The 18,169-nt window shown below is 49.4% G+C and overlaps 1 protein-coding gene across 2 annotated transcripts in view; it reads left to right on the forward strand.

Annotated features, from left to right (window-relative positions):
• LOC144504518 (uncharacterized) overlaps nucleotides 1–15,857 on the forward strand; it is a 152,700-nt gene extending 136,843 nt beyond the window's left edge. For both annotated transcript variants that reach the window (XM_078229917.1, XM_078229927.1), the window contains one exon: nucleotides 14,880–15,857. In XM_078229917.1, the coding sequence (XP_078086043.1) occupies nucleotides 14,880–15,773 (894 nt within the window). In that variant the 3' untranslated portion in view covers nucleotides 15,774–15,857. The remainder of the gene's footprint in view (nucleotides 1–14,879) is intronic.
• The last annotated feature ends 2,312 nt before the right edge of the window (nucleotides 15,858–18,169 follow it).

Raw genomic sequence — 18,169 nt, forward strand, 5'->3', positions numbered from 1 at the left:
ATTGTATCAAACACCTTTTGGAAGCCTTGTACACCTCATCAACAGCACTGCCCTCACCAACCCTCAGTTACCTTCTCAAAATGCAAGTTAGTTAGTTAAGACATGATTTGTCCTTGAGAAATCCATGCTGGCTTTCCTTAATTAACCCGGATTTGCCCAAGTGACCATTCATTTTATCTTGGATTATCATTTCTAAAGCCAGCCTCACCACAAAGGTTAAACTGACTGGCTTTTTTTGGACAAGAGAGTAACATTTGCAATTGTTCAGTCTCCTGGCACTATCCCTGTATCCAAGGAGAAATGGAAATTTAAAGCCAGTGCCTTCGCAGTTTCTATCCTTCCCTTCCTATCCTCAGATATATCTAATCCAGTCCTGGTGACGTATCAAGTTTAAATACAGTCAGCCTTTCCAATACTTCATCCTTATCAATTTTAAACCCCTCTCGTGTTGCAGTGACCTCCTCTGTCGCCATGGCCTGTACGCTATCTTTTTCCACAGTAAAGACAGATGCTAAGTATTGATTTAATACCTCGACCCTGCCCCCTGTCTCCTGCCCCCTGTCTCCTGCCCCCTGTCTCCTGCCCCCTGTCTCCTGCCCCCTGTCTTCTGCCCCCTGTCTCCTTCCCCCTGTCTCCTGCTCCCTGTCTCCTGCCCCCTGTCTCCTGCCCCCTGTCTCCTGCCCCCTGTTTCCTGCCCCCTACCCCCTGACCCCTGCCCCCTGACCCCTGACCCCTGCCTCCTGCCCCCCTGCCCCCCTGCCCCCTGACCCCCTGCCCCCTGCCCCCTGACCCCCTGCCCCCTGCCCCCTGCCCCTGCCTCCTGCCCCCTGCTTCCTGACCCCTGCTTCCTGACCCCTGCTTCCTGCCCCCTGCCTCCTGCCACTTGCCCCCTGCCTCCTGACCCCTGCCTCCTGCCCCTTGCCCCCTGCTCCTGACCCCTGACCCCTGCCCCTGACCGCTGCCCCCTGCCTCCTGTCTCCTGACCCCTGCCTACTGACCCCTGCCTCCTGCCCCCTGCCTCCTGCCTCCTGCCCCCCTGCCCCCTGCCCCCCTGCCCCCTGTCTCCTGCCCCCTGTCTCCTGCCCCCTGTCTCCTGCCCCCTGTCTCCTGCCCCCTGTCTCCTGCCCCCTGTCTCCTGCCCCCTGTCTCCTGCTCCCTGTCTCCTGCTCCCTGTCTCCTGCCCCCTGTCTCCTGCCCCCTGTCTCCTGCCCCCTGTTTCCTGCCCCCTACCCCCTGACCCCTGCCCCCTGCCCCCTGACCCCTGCCTCCTGCCCCCCTGCCCCCCTGCCCCCCTGCCCCCTGACCCCCTGCCCCCTGCCCCCTGACCCCCTGCCCCCTGCCCCCTGCCCCTGCCTCCTGCCCCCTGCTTCCTGACCCCTGCTTCCTGCCCCCTGCCTCCTGCCACTTGCCCCCTGCCTCCTGACCCCTGCTTCCTGACCCCTGCCTCCTGCCCCTTGCCCCCTGCTCCTGACCCCTGACCCCTGCCCCTGACCGCTGCCCCCTGCCTCCTGTCTCCTGACCCCTGCCTACTGACCCCTGCCTCCTGCCCCCTGCCTCCTGCCTCCTGCCCCCCTGCCCCCTGCCCCCCTGCCCCCTGTCTCCTGCCCCCTGTCTCCTGCCCCCTGCCCCCTGTTTCCTGCCCCCTGTCTCCTGCCCCCTGTCTCCTGCCCCCTGTCTCCTGCCCCCTGTCTCCTGCCCCCTACCCCCTGACCCCTGCCCCCTGACCCCTGCCTCCTGCCCCCCTGACCCCCTGCCCCCCTGCCCCCTGCCCCCCTGCCCCCTGCCTCCTGCCTCATGCATAAATCCAATTTTTGGTTCCAAGTTGGCCCTACTCCTTTTACCACTTTTTTACTATGTTTAGGTCGATAGAAGACTTCTGAGGAGGCCTTGTGGCCCTGGCAGAAGCTTCAAGTTCAAATCCCAGACTATGAATTGCTGGTGTAACACAGGAAAATAGATTGAGTATCAACCTGTAAATTCTTCCAACACCTGCAATGACAATCATTCAGAGGAGGAGAGATTCCTGGCCAGTCACGTGATTGAAAGAAGTTGGAGTTTTTACCATCACTGTACACAGCTCCAGACAAACAATACTCATGTAAATATTTAAGATATAATATGCCCGTGGCATCAGGGCAGCATTTTACCGAGTGTGGCATCAGGGAGCCCGAGCAAAACTGGAATCAATGGGAATCGGGGAAAGCTCTCCGCTGGCTGGAGTCAGACCTGGTACACAGGAAGATGGTTGTGGCAGTGGAGGGTCAGTCACCTCCGCTCGAGGACATCTCTGCAGGAGTCCCTCAGGGTAGTGTCCTAGACCCAACCATCTTCAGCTGCTTCATCAATGACCTTCCTTCCATCAAAAGGCCGGAAGTGGGGATGTTCGCTGATGATTGCACAATGTTCAGCATCATTCACAACTCCTCAGATACTGAAACAGTTTCTGTCTAAATGCAGCAAGACCGGGACAATACCTAAGAAAAAGGAATAGGAGCAGGTCATTTGGCCCCTGGAGCCTTATCCATCATTCAGTACAATCATGTCTGATCCACCGTTCCTCATGTCTGCTTTCCTGCCCTTTCCCCATAACCCTCGATTCCCTTACTGATCAAAAATCTATCTCAGCCTTAACTATACACAAGGACTCTGCCCCCTCAGTTAAAAAAGTTTATTTATTAGTGTCACAAGTAAGGCTTACTTTAACACTGCAATGAAGTTACTATGAAATCCCCCTAGTTGCCACACTCCGGCACCTGAGCTCCCTGTGGCAAGGAGTTCCAAAGACTCTCCACCCTCAGAGGAAACTCCTCATCTCAGTCTTAAATTGGTGCCCTTTTATTCTGAGACTGGGCCTCTGGTCCTAGACCCTCCCATGAGGGGAAACATCCTCTCAGCATTTACCCTGTCAAACCCCTTCAGAATTCTCTATGTTTCAATGAGATCACCTCTCATTCTTCTAAATTCCAATGAGTCCCAACCTGTTTAATCTTTCCTCATAAGACAATCCTTCCACACCAGGGGTCATCCTAGTGAACCTTCTCTGAACTGCCTCCAATCAAATAATACCTTTCCTTCAATAGGGGAACCAAAACTGCTCCCAGTGCTCCAGATTTGGTCTCACCAGCACCTTGTACAGCTGCAGCAAGACTTCCCCATTCTTATACTCCAACCCCCTTGAAATAGGGGCCAGCATTCCATTACCCTTCCTGATTACCTGCTGTACCTGTGCGAGCTTTCATGCTCAAGTCCCCCCCACGCCGCTTTGTGCTGCAGCTTTCTATAGTTTTTCTCTATTTAAATAATTCTCTGTTCTTTTGTTCTCCTTTCCAAAATGAAGATCTTCACATTTTCCCACATTATACACCATTTGCCAAGTTTTTTGCCAACTTACTGAACCTATCAATATCTTTGTAAACTGTTTGTATCCCTCTCGCAACTTGCCTTTCCATCTATTTGTGCATTGTCTGCAAATCTGGCTACAATACATTCGCTTCCTTCCTCCAAGTCATTAATATATATTGTAAACAGTTGCAGTCCCAGCGCTGATCCCTGTGGAATCCCACTGGTTACAGGTCACCAACCTGAAAATGAACCTCTTGTCCCCACTCACTGTTTCCTGCCCATTCGCCAATTCTCTATCCGTGCCAATAAGCTACCTCCAACACCATGGCTCTTATCCTATAACTTCACCTTTTGTGAGGCACCTTGTCAAACCCCTTCTGCAAGTCCAAATACAACACATCTACTGGTTCCCCTCTTTCCACTCTGGTTGAGACTTCTGTGGAAAAACTGTAATAAATTAGTCAGACATGATTTCCCTTTCATCAACCATGTTGACTCTGCTTGATAAGATTATGGTTTTCCAAATGTGCTGTGATTACTTCCTTAATTATCACCAACATTTTTCTAGTAATAGATGTTTAGCTAATCAGCCAATAGTTACCTGCTTTTTTGATTCCCAGCTTGAGTGACTGGCAGTGTGGAGGCTGCACCTTCTCCCTGCTGTAAGGGAAATTGTACTGGATATTGTATGAGTTTAGTATGAAATTCAGATTCACTTGTAAGGGAAATTGTACTGGATATTGTATGAGTTTAGTATGGAATTCAGATTCACAGGTTTTAGTAAAATGATAAAGTAGATTTAGGTCTTAGTGAAATGATAAAGTAGATTTAGGTGAATAGTGAAATGAATATGTAACCTAAAGTAACTTCGTGTGACCTAATATAATCAAGTGTAGTCGATATGATCAAAGTGGAGGAACTAGAGAAGTAATATAGCAATCACTAATTAAGGAAAGCAGACAACAGTCACTTAAGAAAACAAGGAAGACTGCTCGGTGGTTCAACTTAATAGTGGACCATAAAACCATAAAATCAGCAGAGAGAATGTCCTTTCTAACACTTTCGGCCTAAATCAACAAAACTACGATTATAGTACAAGCAGAAAAGGTCAGATAAAGGTAAGAGCCATAACCACCATGATTTAAGAGACACAGAGATATAACAGGGAACGACTAATTGCCAATACAACAGATAAAGGGTCTAAAGTAAGATGAGAACCAAGGACAGGCAATAAAAGTAAGATAAGAATCTTGAGATAGGGAGCTGAAATGTACATAAAAGACTGTAAGCCCAAGGGCTCTTTGGAGTGTTCCGGACGTTCCCGGCTTTATCTCTTATGCTGAGAAATAAAGTCTTTTGCTTGAAAGATCGCTGCTCAGACTCTCTGTTTTAAACTGATGTGAACGAATTGTCGTCCTGGGGAACCACGACAAAATTGGCGCTGCTTAGCAGGGTTGGTGAGAGATCGCCCAGAAAAGCATCTGGAAGGAGTAGCGGAGACGGTGGTCCAACCGGAACCGAGAAGTCCCCAGCCGGCCTTCTGTCAACAAGGTAAGCAGACTTGCATGCATGTAAATCCTTGTTGTCAGAAAGGGGTTTTCTCGAGGCCCGGTGCACCCGGCTCTCTGCTGGTCCTGGATCTCCCCAACCCAAAAAGATATCCTGCACAGGTAAAACCAAATTGTGTAAAAATTTTGAGAGACTGAGTCTGATCCGAAGAGCAGAATTTTTGCATGCAAAAGCGCGCTGCGAATACTGTATTGTCTGTGAATGGGTAAAAAGTGAGACGGGAAAAAGGCCGAAAGCTAAAGTAATGCAATTAGGTTAAGTCAAGCGGTTTGGAGCGGGTTTTTCAGGTCACGACTTGCCCAGAAGAGAGTAAGTGTGGGAAAACCTGCCAGTCCAAACCTACCCAGGACCTCGGGTAAGGGACGTCAACCGAGAGGGAGAGAGATCAGTGAGAGATCACTCTCTGACCTAATACAGTAGTCAAAAGCACAGGAGTGGATTTTAAGCACAGGAAAGGGGAGTAGCAGCTAGAATAGAGGAAGTAAAAGACCAGTTTGAACAAACTGGTCTGAGACAACAGCGTGAAGGACAGAAATAAGAGAGAGAGTCGGAATATAGGTAGGGTAATAACTAACAACTTGAAAAATTACCCTGACAAAACTGCCTGGTGACAAGATTGAAAATAACTAATCTTTGAATAATAACAAAAACGGAAGCAACACTGGATTGGAAAAAGATTACACATATAACTAACTTAGAGGAGATAAAGAATGAGTGGCCGTATGTAAAATGGGAAAGAGTAGTCGATAGGAATTGGATAGACGAAATAAAATTGGAAACCCTAGAGAAATTAATAAAGGGATCTGACCGATACAGGATTCTTATACACATAGACGAGCAAGTGAAAACCTACTACCCTCTGGCCCGGGAGAGGAAGATAGTGCCGGGACAGGGGACTACGGGGAAGTGGATATCAGGACCCCGGTTAGAATTACAAATAGTGGCAAAAGAAATCCAAAGGAAAGGTAAACAGGGGACTGAGCACGGAAAAACAATACAGCAAGTAATAATCACTGTGATACCTAACTCTGACAGATTAAGTGACAAAAATTGCGACAGTGATCCAAAAAGACGAGTAATGGCGCACCAAGTTAAGACACCAGTGGAGATATTAGGGGATAAGTTCCCAGCCCTTAGGGGAGATATAGAACACGTCTCTAAAAAATGGGCCAAAAGAACAAATAAGACCAATACACAGTGGCCGGAGGAAGGCACATGGTCCATAGAGAGGTGTGAGGACCAGAAGGGAATGATAAAGAACTATAAGATTAAGGATAAATCGAGCAAAAGAAGGGAGAAGCGAGAAAAGGAGTTAGAGATATTAGCCCTATTCCAACAAGGAGGGAAAGAGAGAAGAGGGGTATGGAGGGGAGGTAGAATGCAGATGCCAGTACAACTTGAGGAAAAAGCAAAATTGGAAGATCCAAACGTAGCCCCACCCCCATACTTAGAGAAACAGAGCTCCACGGGACTGTACCCAGTCATATCAGGCACAATGAATTTTGAGGGAGAATATGACATAGAAAAGATGACGAAGGAGGAATGGGCACGAAAGGAGGGAGAAAAGAAACAAGGTATAGAGGAAGCGGCTAAAAAAACAGAAGAGGCTTTTGATGGGCTGAACCAAAGGAGAAAGGAGTTGGAGGACGAAGTAAAGGTGGTAGAACTTTTGGAATGGGTAAAGAAGGTAATGAAAAAGGAAAAAGAACGAGAAGAGGGAGGAGAAAATGTTAGAAATAAATATGAGGGGAAAACAGGAAATGATTTTTGCGAGTATGCAAGTGAGACATCACAAGGATGGAGGTGGAAGCACCCAGAGGAAGGTAGAATGGCGAGAGAGACGGAAGGAGAAACAGAAGAGAGTAGTGAAGACGAAGGGAGGCAATCAGTGTTAGGGGTGCAAAGAAAATCAAGGCGGGAAAGGCACCCACCTGTAAAGTTTCCAGATGTGGATAGGAGAGGGAAAAGGGTATTCCCGGTGATTCTGAAGGGTGGCAGACCGCAGTATATCCCTTGGTCAGGTCAGGATTTGCCTAATTTAATTAATGAATTACCCAATATTTTGGATGGGGCTGGAAGGTGGATTGGACAGTTGGAGGCAGGGATGGTGGGAAAAAGGATGGCACTGGGCGACATCAAAGCTCTCCTGACAAAGGTGCTAGGAATGGACCAAATGGCGGAAGTAATGAGACGTGCTGGCATCCCGACCGCAGCTTATGACCCAGCGGTGGATGGGATACTAATGGACCAGTACCGCCAAGACATCTGGCAGGCACTGCGGGATATGTACCCCAATCGAATGGATGTAAAAACCCTAAAGGGAGAGCCACTGGGTGAGGAGGAGAATGCAGCGGTGTATGTGGAGAATCAATTAAAAAGGTGGAGAAGGGACACGGAGAGGGACATTCTAATAGACCCACTGACCAACTCCATGTTCCGGGCTGCAATCCTAGAGGGCTTGCCAGCCCCAGCTAAGACAAGGCTGGAGGAAGTGGTGGGCTTGGACTCAAAAAATTACCGAGAGTTTGTGGATTATGTTGCCCATGCAGTAGAGAGACATCGCAAAGATGAAAAGAATGCAGACAAACAGCTGAAGGAGGTACAACGTAAACTCCTTCAGGCACAGTTGGAGGAGATTAAAAGCAAGGATAAACTGAAGGCAAAAGAGGATCTTGCACCCAGAAAAATAGCACCAATGATGGTGGAGCAAAAGCCAGAGGAAACACCTGCACTAATCAAAGGGGGGAGCGGAGATGGAGGCCAGCCCGTCATAACCTATAACATTTCTGCCTTCCCACTGTCCATGAACCCAGGAGCCTATGGCCTAAATTATCAAAACCCATACGCCCTGCAAAGTCAGACTGACTGGAATAGAAATGGGAAAGGACAGGGAGGTGGTAGGCCACCCTATCAGAATCAGAGAGGACAGGGACAGGTTAATCATCAGACTCCGAGACAGGGACCACTGCCTGGCCCTTCAGGTGTGTGTTGGGGGTGCGGGGAGGCAGGGCACATAAAAAGGAATTGCCCGCGGAATTTCCCCAGACAGGGAGAAAACCAGCAGCAGACAGGCCAACAACTGATCCAAGGATCGCCAAACAGCATCCCGATGTTTCAAGGGCCGGTAAACCATCAGAATTCCCCATAGGGAGGCCCAGAGAACCCCGAAATGGTAGGACAGTACGTACAGATAACAGAAACTGCAGAGCAGGAACCTATAGTTAACGTTAGAGTAGGAGGGATCGAGGTCCCCATGATGATAGACACCGGCGCCACATGTACGTGCATGCAAACGAAATATGCGGATCACTTACCATTGTCAAACCAGTTTGTAAAAACTGTGGGGTTCTCGGGGAAAGTAACATTAGCTCGAATGACGACGCCGGTGCCTGTTACCATTGGAAATAAGACAACCCATGTACCTATTTTAGTATGTGATAAAACTCCTTTAAATCTATTGGGAAGGGATGCAATCCTAGGTCTAGGACTAAAATTAGAATGCACCGAACAAGGAATTGATTTGATGGGAATGTATCCACTTGAAATACCAGGAAAGGAAGGGGTTAATGTATATTGGTTGGGAGATATAGAGGAACAAGTTAAAAAACAAATATGGGAAGTTTGGGGAAAGCTTATAAACACTTGGGTTCCACAAGCCAAATGGCCAAGAACAGAATTACACAGTACAATGATATTTGATGAAGGGCAAGAACCTGAGATACAGGAGAAATGGGAAAGGGAGGCAGGACGAGAACAGGAAATAAAGTCAGGAAGTATTTTAATCGGACTAGAGGGAGTAGCCCTCACCATTGTTAGGAATGAATGGGTTAACAAATGGTTCTCTGTATCTGGGGCGGAGCCACATGTCACATTGAAAGTGAATCCGGGATACAGATCAAAAGACCTAGGACCAATGGTGTTGAGAGCACAAGATTTAGAATTTGTCCAGACAGACAATGTAGATATTTGGACGTCCAGCAATGGACAAATGACGAAAATAATTTTGGATGTTAAAATGCTTGGGAAACCGAAGCAGATAACAATAGGAGTGCAAATCGAGAAACAGGAACTGGAGTGGAGAGAGAGGTTAGAGCAGGATTTGAACTCTCTCCCGCAGGAGTTGTGGTCCAGACAGGACACGGATGTAGGGAGGGTCAAAAACGCTAATCCAGTTGAAGTCAGATTAAAGATAGGACGTCAGGGGCCGTATAGGCCGCAATACCCAATCAAGACAGAAGCAATTGAAGGAATTAGAGGGACAATTAAGGGATTGATAGAAGCAGGGGTATTAAAAGAAACCCGGAGCAGGTGTAATACACCGCTACTACCAGTGAAAAAGGCGGACGGAGAAAAATGGAGATTGGTGCATGATCTAAGGGCAATTAATGAGGTAGTGGAAGATATGCCAGCAGAGGTTCCAAACCCTTATACCTTGATGACAAATATACCACCTGAAAGTAGATGGTTTACTGTAATAGACCTATGTTCGGCATTTTTTAGTGTGCCACTAGCTCAAGAAAGTCAGTATCTCTTTGCATTTACGTACGAGGGGAAACAATACACATACAATAGGATGCCCCAAGGATTTAAACATTCCCCACATGTATTCAATCAGGTGTTGAGAGCAGATTTAGAAGGAATACAGTTGGAAGGAACACTGATACAATATGTGGATGATTTATTATTATGCACAGGAACACAAGAACAGTGCAGGAAGGATAGTTTAAAACTATTGAAAAGGTTAGCAGAAGGGGGCCATAAAGTTTCCAGGAAAAAGCTGCAGCTGTGCCAGAAAAAGGTAGAATACTTGGGGAGAGAAATATCAGCAGGACAGAAGGAGATAGCTTCACAGCAAATAGAAGCAGTACTAAAAGGTTCCGAAACCACAGACGGTGGGACAAATGATGACATTTTTGGGAATGACAGGATTCAGTTCAGAATGGGTGGAAAGCTATGCCGAAAAAACGCAGGCACTACGAAAGATAATGAAGGAGGCAGGGTGTGACGAATTAAAAGCCAAACTAAAATGGGATAAAGATGCTTCAGACGCATTTGAGAATATAAAGAGAGAAATGGCACAGGCACCAGCATTGGCTTTACCGACCTATGACAAGCCCTTTGACTTATTTGTGAGTAACAGAGAAGCCGGATTTGCTACAGCAATGTTAATGCAGGAAAATTGCAAGGGTAGACGAAGGCAGGCTGTAGCATATTACAGTACCAAGCTAGACGACGTAGCGATGGGATACCCTCCGTGCTATCAAGGCCTGGCAGCAGCTTGGTGGGCGTACGAAAAGGCAGCCACGGTCACAATGGGATATCCGATAAACATACATGTATACCATAAGGTAGCTGAATTGATTGAGCAAGGAAAATTTGTGCTGACACCTGCTAGGATCCATCATTATCGAATGCTAACCACATTTCCAGATATCACGATAATAAAGTGCAACAGAGTAAATCCAGCTGATTACATGCCATTACCTCATGAAGGAGAAGAACATGAATGCTTAAAAGAAGCAAAAACATTTATGAAACTGAGAAAAGATTTAAGAGCAGAGGGACTAGTGACAGAAGGGAAAAGGACACTGTATGTAGATGGCTCATGTTACAGGGATCACTTAGGAAACCACGCAGGCTATGCCATAGTTGAACAGAAAGGGGAAACACTTGAAGTCATAGAAGCAGAGAAATGTGAACAGCCCTGTTCAGCCCAACTGGCAGAACTTAAAGCATTGACCAGAGCATGTGAGCTAGCAAACGGGGAAGCATTGGAAATTTATACTGATTCGGCCTATGCCCACGGGGTCTGCCATCTGTTCGGGGCAATATGGAAGCAAAGGGGATTTATGAAAAGCGGAGGAGGACCAATACAACACGAAGGTCAAATCAGGGCTTTAATAAGGGCCATGATGGGTCCAAGGGAATTAGCCATAATTAAGTGTCAGGCGCATAAAAAGGGAGCAGACAGCGTCACACAGGGAAACACCAAAGCCGACAAGGCAGCTAAAGAAGCGTCAGGATGCATTGAGGCTACGATAGCCCCAGTAGAAATAGCAAGGCCGCACCCAGGGCCAGGTACGGGGGATATCGAACCTCATATCACATTAGAGGATGTAGCACAGTTACAGGAGGAAACCTCTGTAGCTGAAAAGGCAATGTGGAAAGATAGAGGAGCACTACAGGGACAACAGGACAGGATATGGAGAAATGGGGAGGGATTGGTCATAGCACCCACATCATTACTAACCGTACTAATTAGCGAAGCGCATGGAGTGGACCACTGTGCAAGAGGAGAAGTGGCTAGGAAGATCAAGAAGGAAGGATTCTGGTCACCATACCTGCAAAACTCGATTGACTACATACTAAGTCAGTGTGAGGTGTGTGCTCAGAATAATATCAGGAAGGGCATTACTGCCCCAATAGGGCATATACCCATTCCTGAAGGACCATTTAAACATCTATGCATGGACTATGTGGATATGGGAAAGGTGGTAAGAGGGAAAAGATACATGTTAGTGATTATTGATAGATTCAGCAGATGGATAGAAGCAACGCCATCCAAAGATCAAGGATCTGGAACGGTGATTAACTTCCTGTCAAAAGAAATTATCCCAAGATTTGGTATACCCACGCAATTAAGTTCAGACAATGGATCTGCTTTTATAGGAAGGGCACTGAGAGAGACACTCTCGGCACTCCGAATAAAGCAGAAGTTTGGATGCGTATATCACCCTCAATCCCAAGGAATGGTGGAGAGAGCAAACGGGACCCTTAAGGCTAAAATAAGCAAAATTTGCAGTGAAACAGGGAAAAACTGGATAGATGCTCTGCCATTGGCTCTAATGCAATACAGGAGTCAGGAAAACAGAATCACACATTTGAGCCCTCATGAAATGATGACAGGAAGAGTAATGCCGGTACCTAAGATCAGGGGATCAGGAGGTCCTACGCTAGAATGTTTAGATCAAAGCACAAAAGAATATATACAACAATTAACTGTTATACATAGAACTATATTTGAACAGGAAAAAGCCAAGGAGGAGGAGAATCCGGTAACAGAACATCAGATCAAGCCTGGAGATCGAGTATACATCAGAAAGTTCCGGAGACGTTGGAACGAACCGAGACGAGAAGGACCGTTTGAAGTCACCAAAGTGTCTCCCACGGCTTTGCAAGTAGAAGGCAGTACACTGTGGTATCACTTGAACCATTGTACCAGAACGGTACCAGGGGTGGGGGAGAGAAGGGAAATTGAAGAAGTACACAGAGTGGACAGAAGTGATAGCGAGGAAGAAATAGAAATACACGGGGAGAATCGTGGGGAGGAGGAACAGAGCCAAGGAAGAACAAAAAGAATAGAGGATGATGAAAGTAGTTCTGTACATGAGCTGGCTGATGATACAAATGCCCAGCCTGAGCCTATTAGTCAAGGTGCCGAGGGAGGTGAGGACAGGGAAGGGGCCCCATTCCCCACCTGGGAGTTGGAAACTATTTCCCTTAGGAACTTCCGTGACCCATAGAAAAGGAGAATGGGATACAGAAGACATAAGGGTGCAAAATCAGGAAGATAGAGTATTAAGACGAACAAAACGTGAACGATTAGTGAGCACAAATACTATTTGGGGAAAAGCGCAGAAAAACAAATGGTGGAAATGGGCTGAGTATACAGGTCAGAAAAACAGTGATGGGAAAGAGTGTGTGGTATGTGCATCAGAGAAACCTAACACCCAAGTAACCGATATACCATGGGGATCAGTGCTGCACATTTATCCCTAATAACACTAATCCAGAAGGGTCATTTACACAAGCCATGAATAAGTTAAGAAATCTTAAGAAAGAAGTGAAAGAAAATGCTGGGTTTGGGCATGAGGTATGGAGTTGGCTGGACAGAATATTAGGAAGATGGGGGGCGTGGTTTGCCAAAGCTGGAGCTGTAGCAATCGCAACAATAATCATTCTGGGATTGATATTTTGTTGTTTTTTACCCGCCCTGAGATCCTTCCTTACCAGAGTGGCAGCGCGGCAGATGGTGACGCGGGTGATAAGCAGCTCACGCTCGAGAGAAAAAACAGAGGAATGGGAAAATCTTGAGCCGCCCCCGCTGAGTGGATTCACAATGACCTTGGTCGAAGTTGAAACTCGTCACTCTGTAAAATAACTACAATAGTGGAAGATCACCTTGTGGAAACAACAGCACCTTGCTGAAGTCCGCACGAAACCAGGAGAACTTAGTCTGTACACAGGAATCAGTCTTTTTCCCTTCCCTAGACAAGAGTGGGAAGGTTTTTGGCTGATGACTGTCAGGGGCAGGCAATCTGGAGGAGCAACCCAAAAATCAGAACCGGGATAGACAAATTATGATAAAGTTAGAATAGGGACACTGATCCCTGACCAAAATAGTCGGCTCCTCCACATCGCCTGGGAAAAGTGATTAAAATAAAATACAAATGGAATTGAGCGAGGGGATTATTTGAGCTTGGTAATTGGGATGAGGCTAGGGAATAGCCTCAAAGGGGGGACTTGTAAGGGAAATTGTACTGGATATTGTATGAGTTTAGTATGAAATTCAGATTCACTTGTAAGGGAAATTGTACTGGATATTGTATGAGTTTAGTATGGAATTCAGATTCACAGGTTTTAGTAAAATGATAAAGTAGATTTAGGTCTTAGTGAAATGATAAAGTAGATTTAGGTGAATAGTGAAATGAATATGTAACCTAAAGTAACTTCGTGTGACCTAATATAATCAAGTGTAGTCGATATGATCAAAGTGGAGGAACTAGAGAAGTAATATAGCAATCACTAATTAAGGAAAGCAGACAACAGTCACTTAAGAAAACAAGGAAGACTGCTCGGTGGTTCAACTTAATAGTGGACCATAAAACCATAAAATCAGCAGAGAGAATGTCCTTTCTAACACTTTCGGCCTAAATCAACAAAACTACGATTATAGTACAAGCAGAAAAGGTCAGATAAAGGTAAGAGCCATAACCACCATGATTTAAGAGACACAGAGATATAACAGGGAACGACTAATTGCCAATACAACAGATAAAGGGTCTAAAGTAAGATGAGAACCAAGGACAGGCAATAAAAGTAAGATAAGAATCTTGAGATAGGGAGCTGAAATGTACATAAAAGACTGTAAGCCCAAGGGCTCTTTGGAGTGTTCCGGACGTTCCCGGCTTTATCTCTTATGCTGAGAAATAAAGTCTTTTGCTTGAAAGATCGCTGCTCAGACTCTCTGTTTTAAACTGATGTGAACGAATTGTCGTCCTGGGGAACCACGACACTGCCTGGGTAAGATGCTCTTTTGGAGGGATGGTAAACTCCCGAAGGGCCAATAGGCCTCCTTCTGTACTGTAGGGATTCTATGTTACCACCAGAGGGGTTTGGATAGTCAGAAGCTTTTTCCCAGGGTGGAAGAGTCAATTACTAGGCGGCACAGGTTTGAGGTGCGAGGGGCAAGGTTTAAAGGAGATGTCCGAGGCAGATTTTTTACACAGAGAGTGGTGGGTGCCTGGAACTCGCTGCCGGGGGAGGTAGTGGAAGCGGATACGGTAGTGACTTTTAAGGGGCGTCTTGACAAGTACATGAATAGAATGGTAATGGAGGGATATGGTCCCCAGAAGGGTAGGGGGTTTTAGTTAAGTCGGGCAGCATGGTCGGTGCAGGCTTGGAGGGCCGAAGGGCCTGTTCCTGTGCTGTAATTTTTTATGTTCTTTGTTTGCGATTCTTGTTCATCTTCACTCCCTCAGTGGCACACACTGAATGCTAGCAGATATTCTGCTGAAATCTCTTGTGGGAATTGAACTTTGACCTTTGAACTCAGTCGTTCCTAAGCTGAATTGAAGCTGTGGGTAAGAGAGAGCTTCGGCTAAATGGGAGTTCTTGATCTGTGTGTGAAACTGTGTGGTGATGAAGGAGTTCCAGCTTGTGTCCTGAATCATTTGTCCTATTCCCAGGTGATGGAGGTTGTGGGATCCTTTGGCAGATCCTCTGGGAGCAGTCAGGCTTCTGCTATCTGCCACCCTCACCCAGGCAGTGGGAGAGAGCAGCTGGGGCTGGACTGTGAGGCTGGAGAATCGGTCCAGCCACAGGAGAGTGTGCCGTTAAATGGGAGACCCCAGTTCCGTGGACTGCGGAGGAGAGTGACCATTGAGCAGCTGCTGGACGCTGAGATTATCGACGCTTCGACAGCTCAGAAGCTGGAGGAGGGAGAGGCCTCGGTTGAGGAGGTGAGCCGTAACATTCGCACCTACCTGGAGGGATCGAGCTGTGTGGCAGGCGTCCTGCTCAGAGAGAGCAACAGGAAGTTATCCATTTTTCAGGCAATGCTGGAGCAAAGAGTGCGGCCTGGCACAGGAATCCTGCTCCTCGAGGCCCAGGCAGCCACTGGCTTCATGGTGGATCCTGTGCGGGATCTCAGGTTGACTGTGCACCAGGCAGTGAGAAGGGGGCTGGTCAGCTGGGAGCTTATGGACAAGCTGTTATCGGCTGAGCGGGCAGTGACTGGGTACACCGATCCTGACTCGGGTGCCCTCATCTCCCTCTTCCAGGCCATGAAAAAAGGCCTGATTGTCCACACTCACGCTCTCCGTCTCCTCGAAGCTCAAGTGGCCACTGGGGGCATCATTGACCCTCAGCACAGTCACCGGGTGCCCGTGGAGGCTGCCTACCGGCGCGGGCTGTTTGACCGGGAGCTGCACGCCACACTCTCCGACCCCAGCGATGACACAAAGGGTTTCTTTGACCCCAACACCCAGCAGAATCTCACCTACCTGCAACTGACCCGCATTTGTGTCCGTGACCCTGGGACCGGCCTATTGCTCCTTCCCCTCAGGGGAGTGGAGCACTGATCCCCCACAATCCACTCAGCACTGAAGCTCAGGGTGAGGAAGTGGCCTTCAGGTCAGTTCAGAGATAGTGTTCAGGGGAAGAGGGGGCGAGGTGAGGGGGTGAGGTTCAGGGGTGAGGGGGTGGAGCTCAGGGGTGAGGTTCAGGGGCTCAGGGGTGAGGTTCAGGGGTGAGGGGCGGGGCTCAGGGGTGAGGGGGTGGGGCTCGGGGGTGAGGGGGTGGGGCTCGGGGGTGAGGGGGTGGGGCTTGGGGTGAGGGGGCGGGGCTCAGGGGTGAGGTTCAGAGGTGAGGGGGTGAGGGGGCGGGGCTCGGGTGAGGGGGCGGGGCTCGGATGAGGTTCAGGGGTGGGGGGTGGGGCTCGGGTGAGGTTCAGAGGTGAGGGGGTGAGGTTCAGGGGTGAGGGGGTGGGGCTCAGGGGTGAGGTTCAGGGGTGAGGGGGTGAGGTTCAGGGGTGAGGGGGCGGGGCTCGGGTGAGGGGGCGGGGCTCGGATGAGGTTCAGGGGTGAGGGGGTGGGGCTCGGGTGAGGTTCAGAGGTGAGGGGGCTCGGGTGAGGGGGTGGGGCTTGGGTGAGGTTCAGGGGTGAGGAGTGGGGCTCAGGGGTGAGGTTCAGAGGTGAGGGTCAGGGTCTCAGGGGTGCGTCTCGGGTGAGGGGGCGGGGCTCGGATGAGGTTCAGGGGTGAGGGGGTGGGGCTCGGGTGAGGTTCAGAGGTGAGGGGGTGAGGTTCAGGGGTGAGGGGGTGGGGCTCAGGGGTGAGGTGAGGGGGTGAGGTTCAGGGGTGAGGGGGCGGGGCTCGGGTGAGGGGGCGGGGCTCGGATGATGTTCAGGGTGAGGGGGTGGGGGTCGGGTGAGGTTCAGAGGTGAGGGGGCTCGGGTGAGGGGGTGGGGCTTGGGTGAGGTTCAGGGGTGAGGAGTGGGGCTCAGGGGTGAGGTTCAGAGGTGAGGGTGTGAGGGTCAGGGTCTCAGGGGTGCGGCTCGGGTGAGGGGGCGGGGCTCAGGAGTGAGGCTCGGGGAAGAGGGGTGGGGCTCGGGTGGAGAAGGAAGGTTTAAGGGGTTCACGGCTGGTGTTCCGAGATTCAGGGGGTGTCGGGGGTGTTCAGGGGTGAGGGGCTCATGTGGTGAGATTCATGACTGAGGAGAGGTTCAGGGGTTAGGGAGGGGTGGGGTTCAGGGGGTGAAGGTTGAAGGTCAGGGGGTGGAGTCTATGGGGTGGAAGGTAAAAGGTTCAGGGTTGAGGGGGGTTAGGGATGAGGGGATGGGAATGAGAGGGTTGGGGGAGGAGTTTTGAAGTTGGTGGTGTGGTTGGGATGGGAGCTTGGTGGTGAGGGGGGATGTGGGGGGTTAGGGGTGAGGGGGGTTGTGGGGTGTTAGGGGTGAGGGGTAAGGGGGTTAGGGTTGGGGGGGTTAAGGGTTCGGGTTATGGTTGGGGGGATAAGGGGGGTTCGGGGGTAAGGGGTGAGAGAGGGGGTGAGGGGTTAGGGGGTAAGGGGGGGTTAGGGTTGGGGGGTTAGGGTTATGGTTGGGGGGATATGGAGGGTTAGGGGGTGAGGGAGGTGGTGAGGGGTTAGGGGGTAAGGGGGGTTAGGGTCGTGGTTGGGGGGGATAAGGAGGGTTAGGGGGTGAGGGAGGGGGTGAGGGGTTAGGGGGAGCGTTGGGGTGCTGGAGTGGGGTTCACACGGTGCGAATCATTTCTGCGCTTTCTGCCAGTCTGGTTTTCAGTAAATAATCTCCCTGAACAATTTCAGTGATTATTCAAATGAAGTGTCAACAATGAGAAAAGTTCTCGCTTCGCAGACAGCAGTAAAAGCAACATCTCTGGATGCTGGACATCTGAGATTAAAACAGAAACTGCTGGAATGGTGCAGAATGTCTGATAGCTCGTGTGGACAGAGGAACAGAGGAAACATTCCCAGTCCCAGTGTTAACTCTGGGTTTCTTTCTCCACAGATACTGGCAGAATTGGTGAGATTTTCTTGCGTTTTCTGTTTTTATTTAAGGTGGAACACAGGGTTAGAAACAAAGTGAAACTATACACTGTCCGCATCACTGCCCCCATCACTGCCCCCATCACTGTCCCCATCACTGCCCCCATCACTGCCCCCATCACTGCCCCCATCACTGTCCCCATCACTGCCCCCATCACTGCCCCCATCACTGCCCCCAGCACTGCCCCCAGCACTGCCCCCATCACTGTCCCCATCACTGCCCCCAGCACTGCCCCCATCACTGCCCCCATCACTGTCCCCATCACTGCCCCCATCACTGTCCCCATCACTGCCCCCAGCACTGCCCCCATCACTGCCCCCATCACTGTCCCCATCACTGCCCCCAGCACTGCCCCCAGCACTGCCCCCATCACTGCCCCCAGCACTGCCCCCATCACTGCCCCCAGCACTGCC

This window comes from Mustelus asterias, chromosome 2, assembly GCF_964213995.1.
Source record: "Mustelus asterias chromosome 2, sMusAst1.hap1.1, whole genome shotgun sequence".
Classification (NCBI taxonomy): domain Eukaryota; kingdom Metazoa; phylum Chordata; class Chondrichthyes; order Carcharhiniformes; family Triakidae; genus Mustelus; species Mustelus asterias.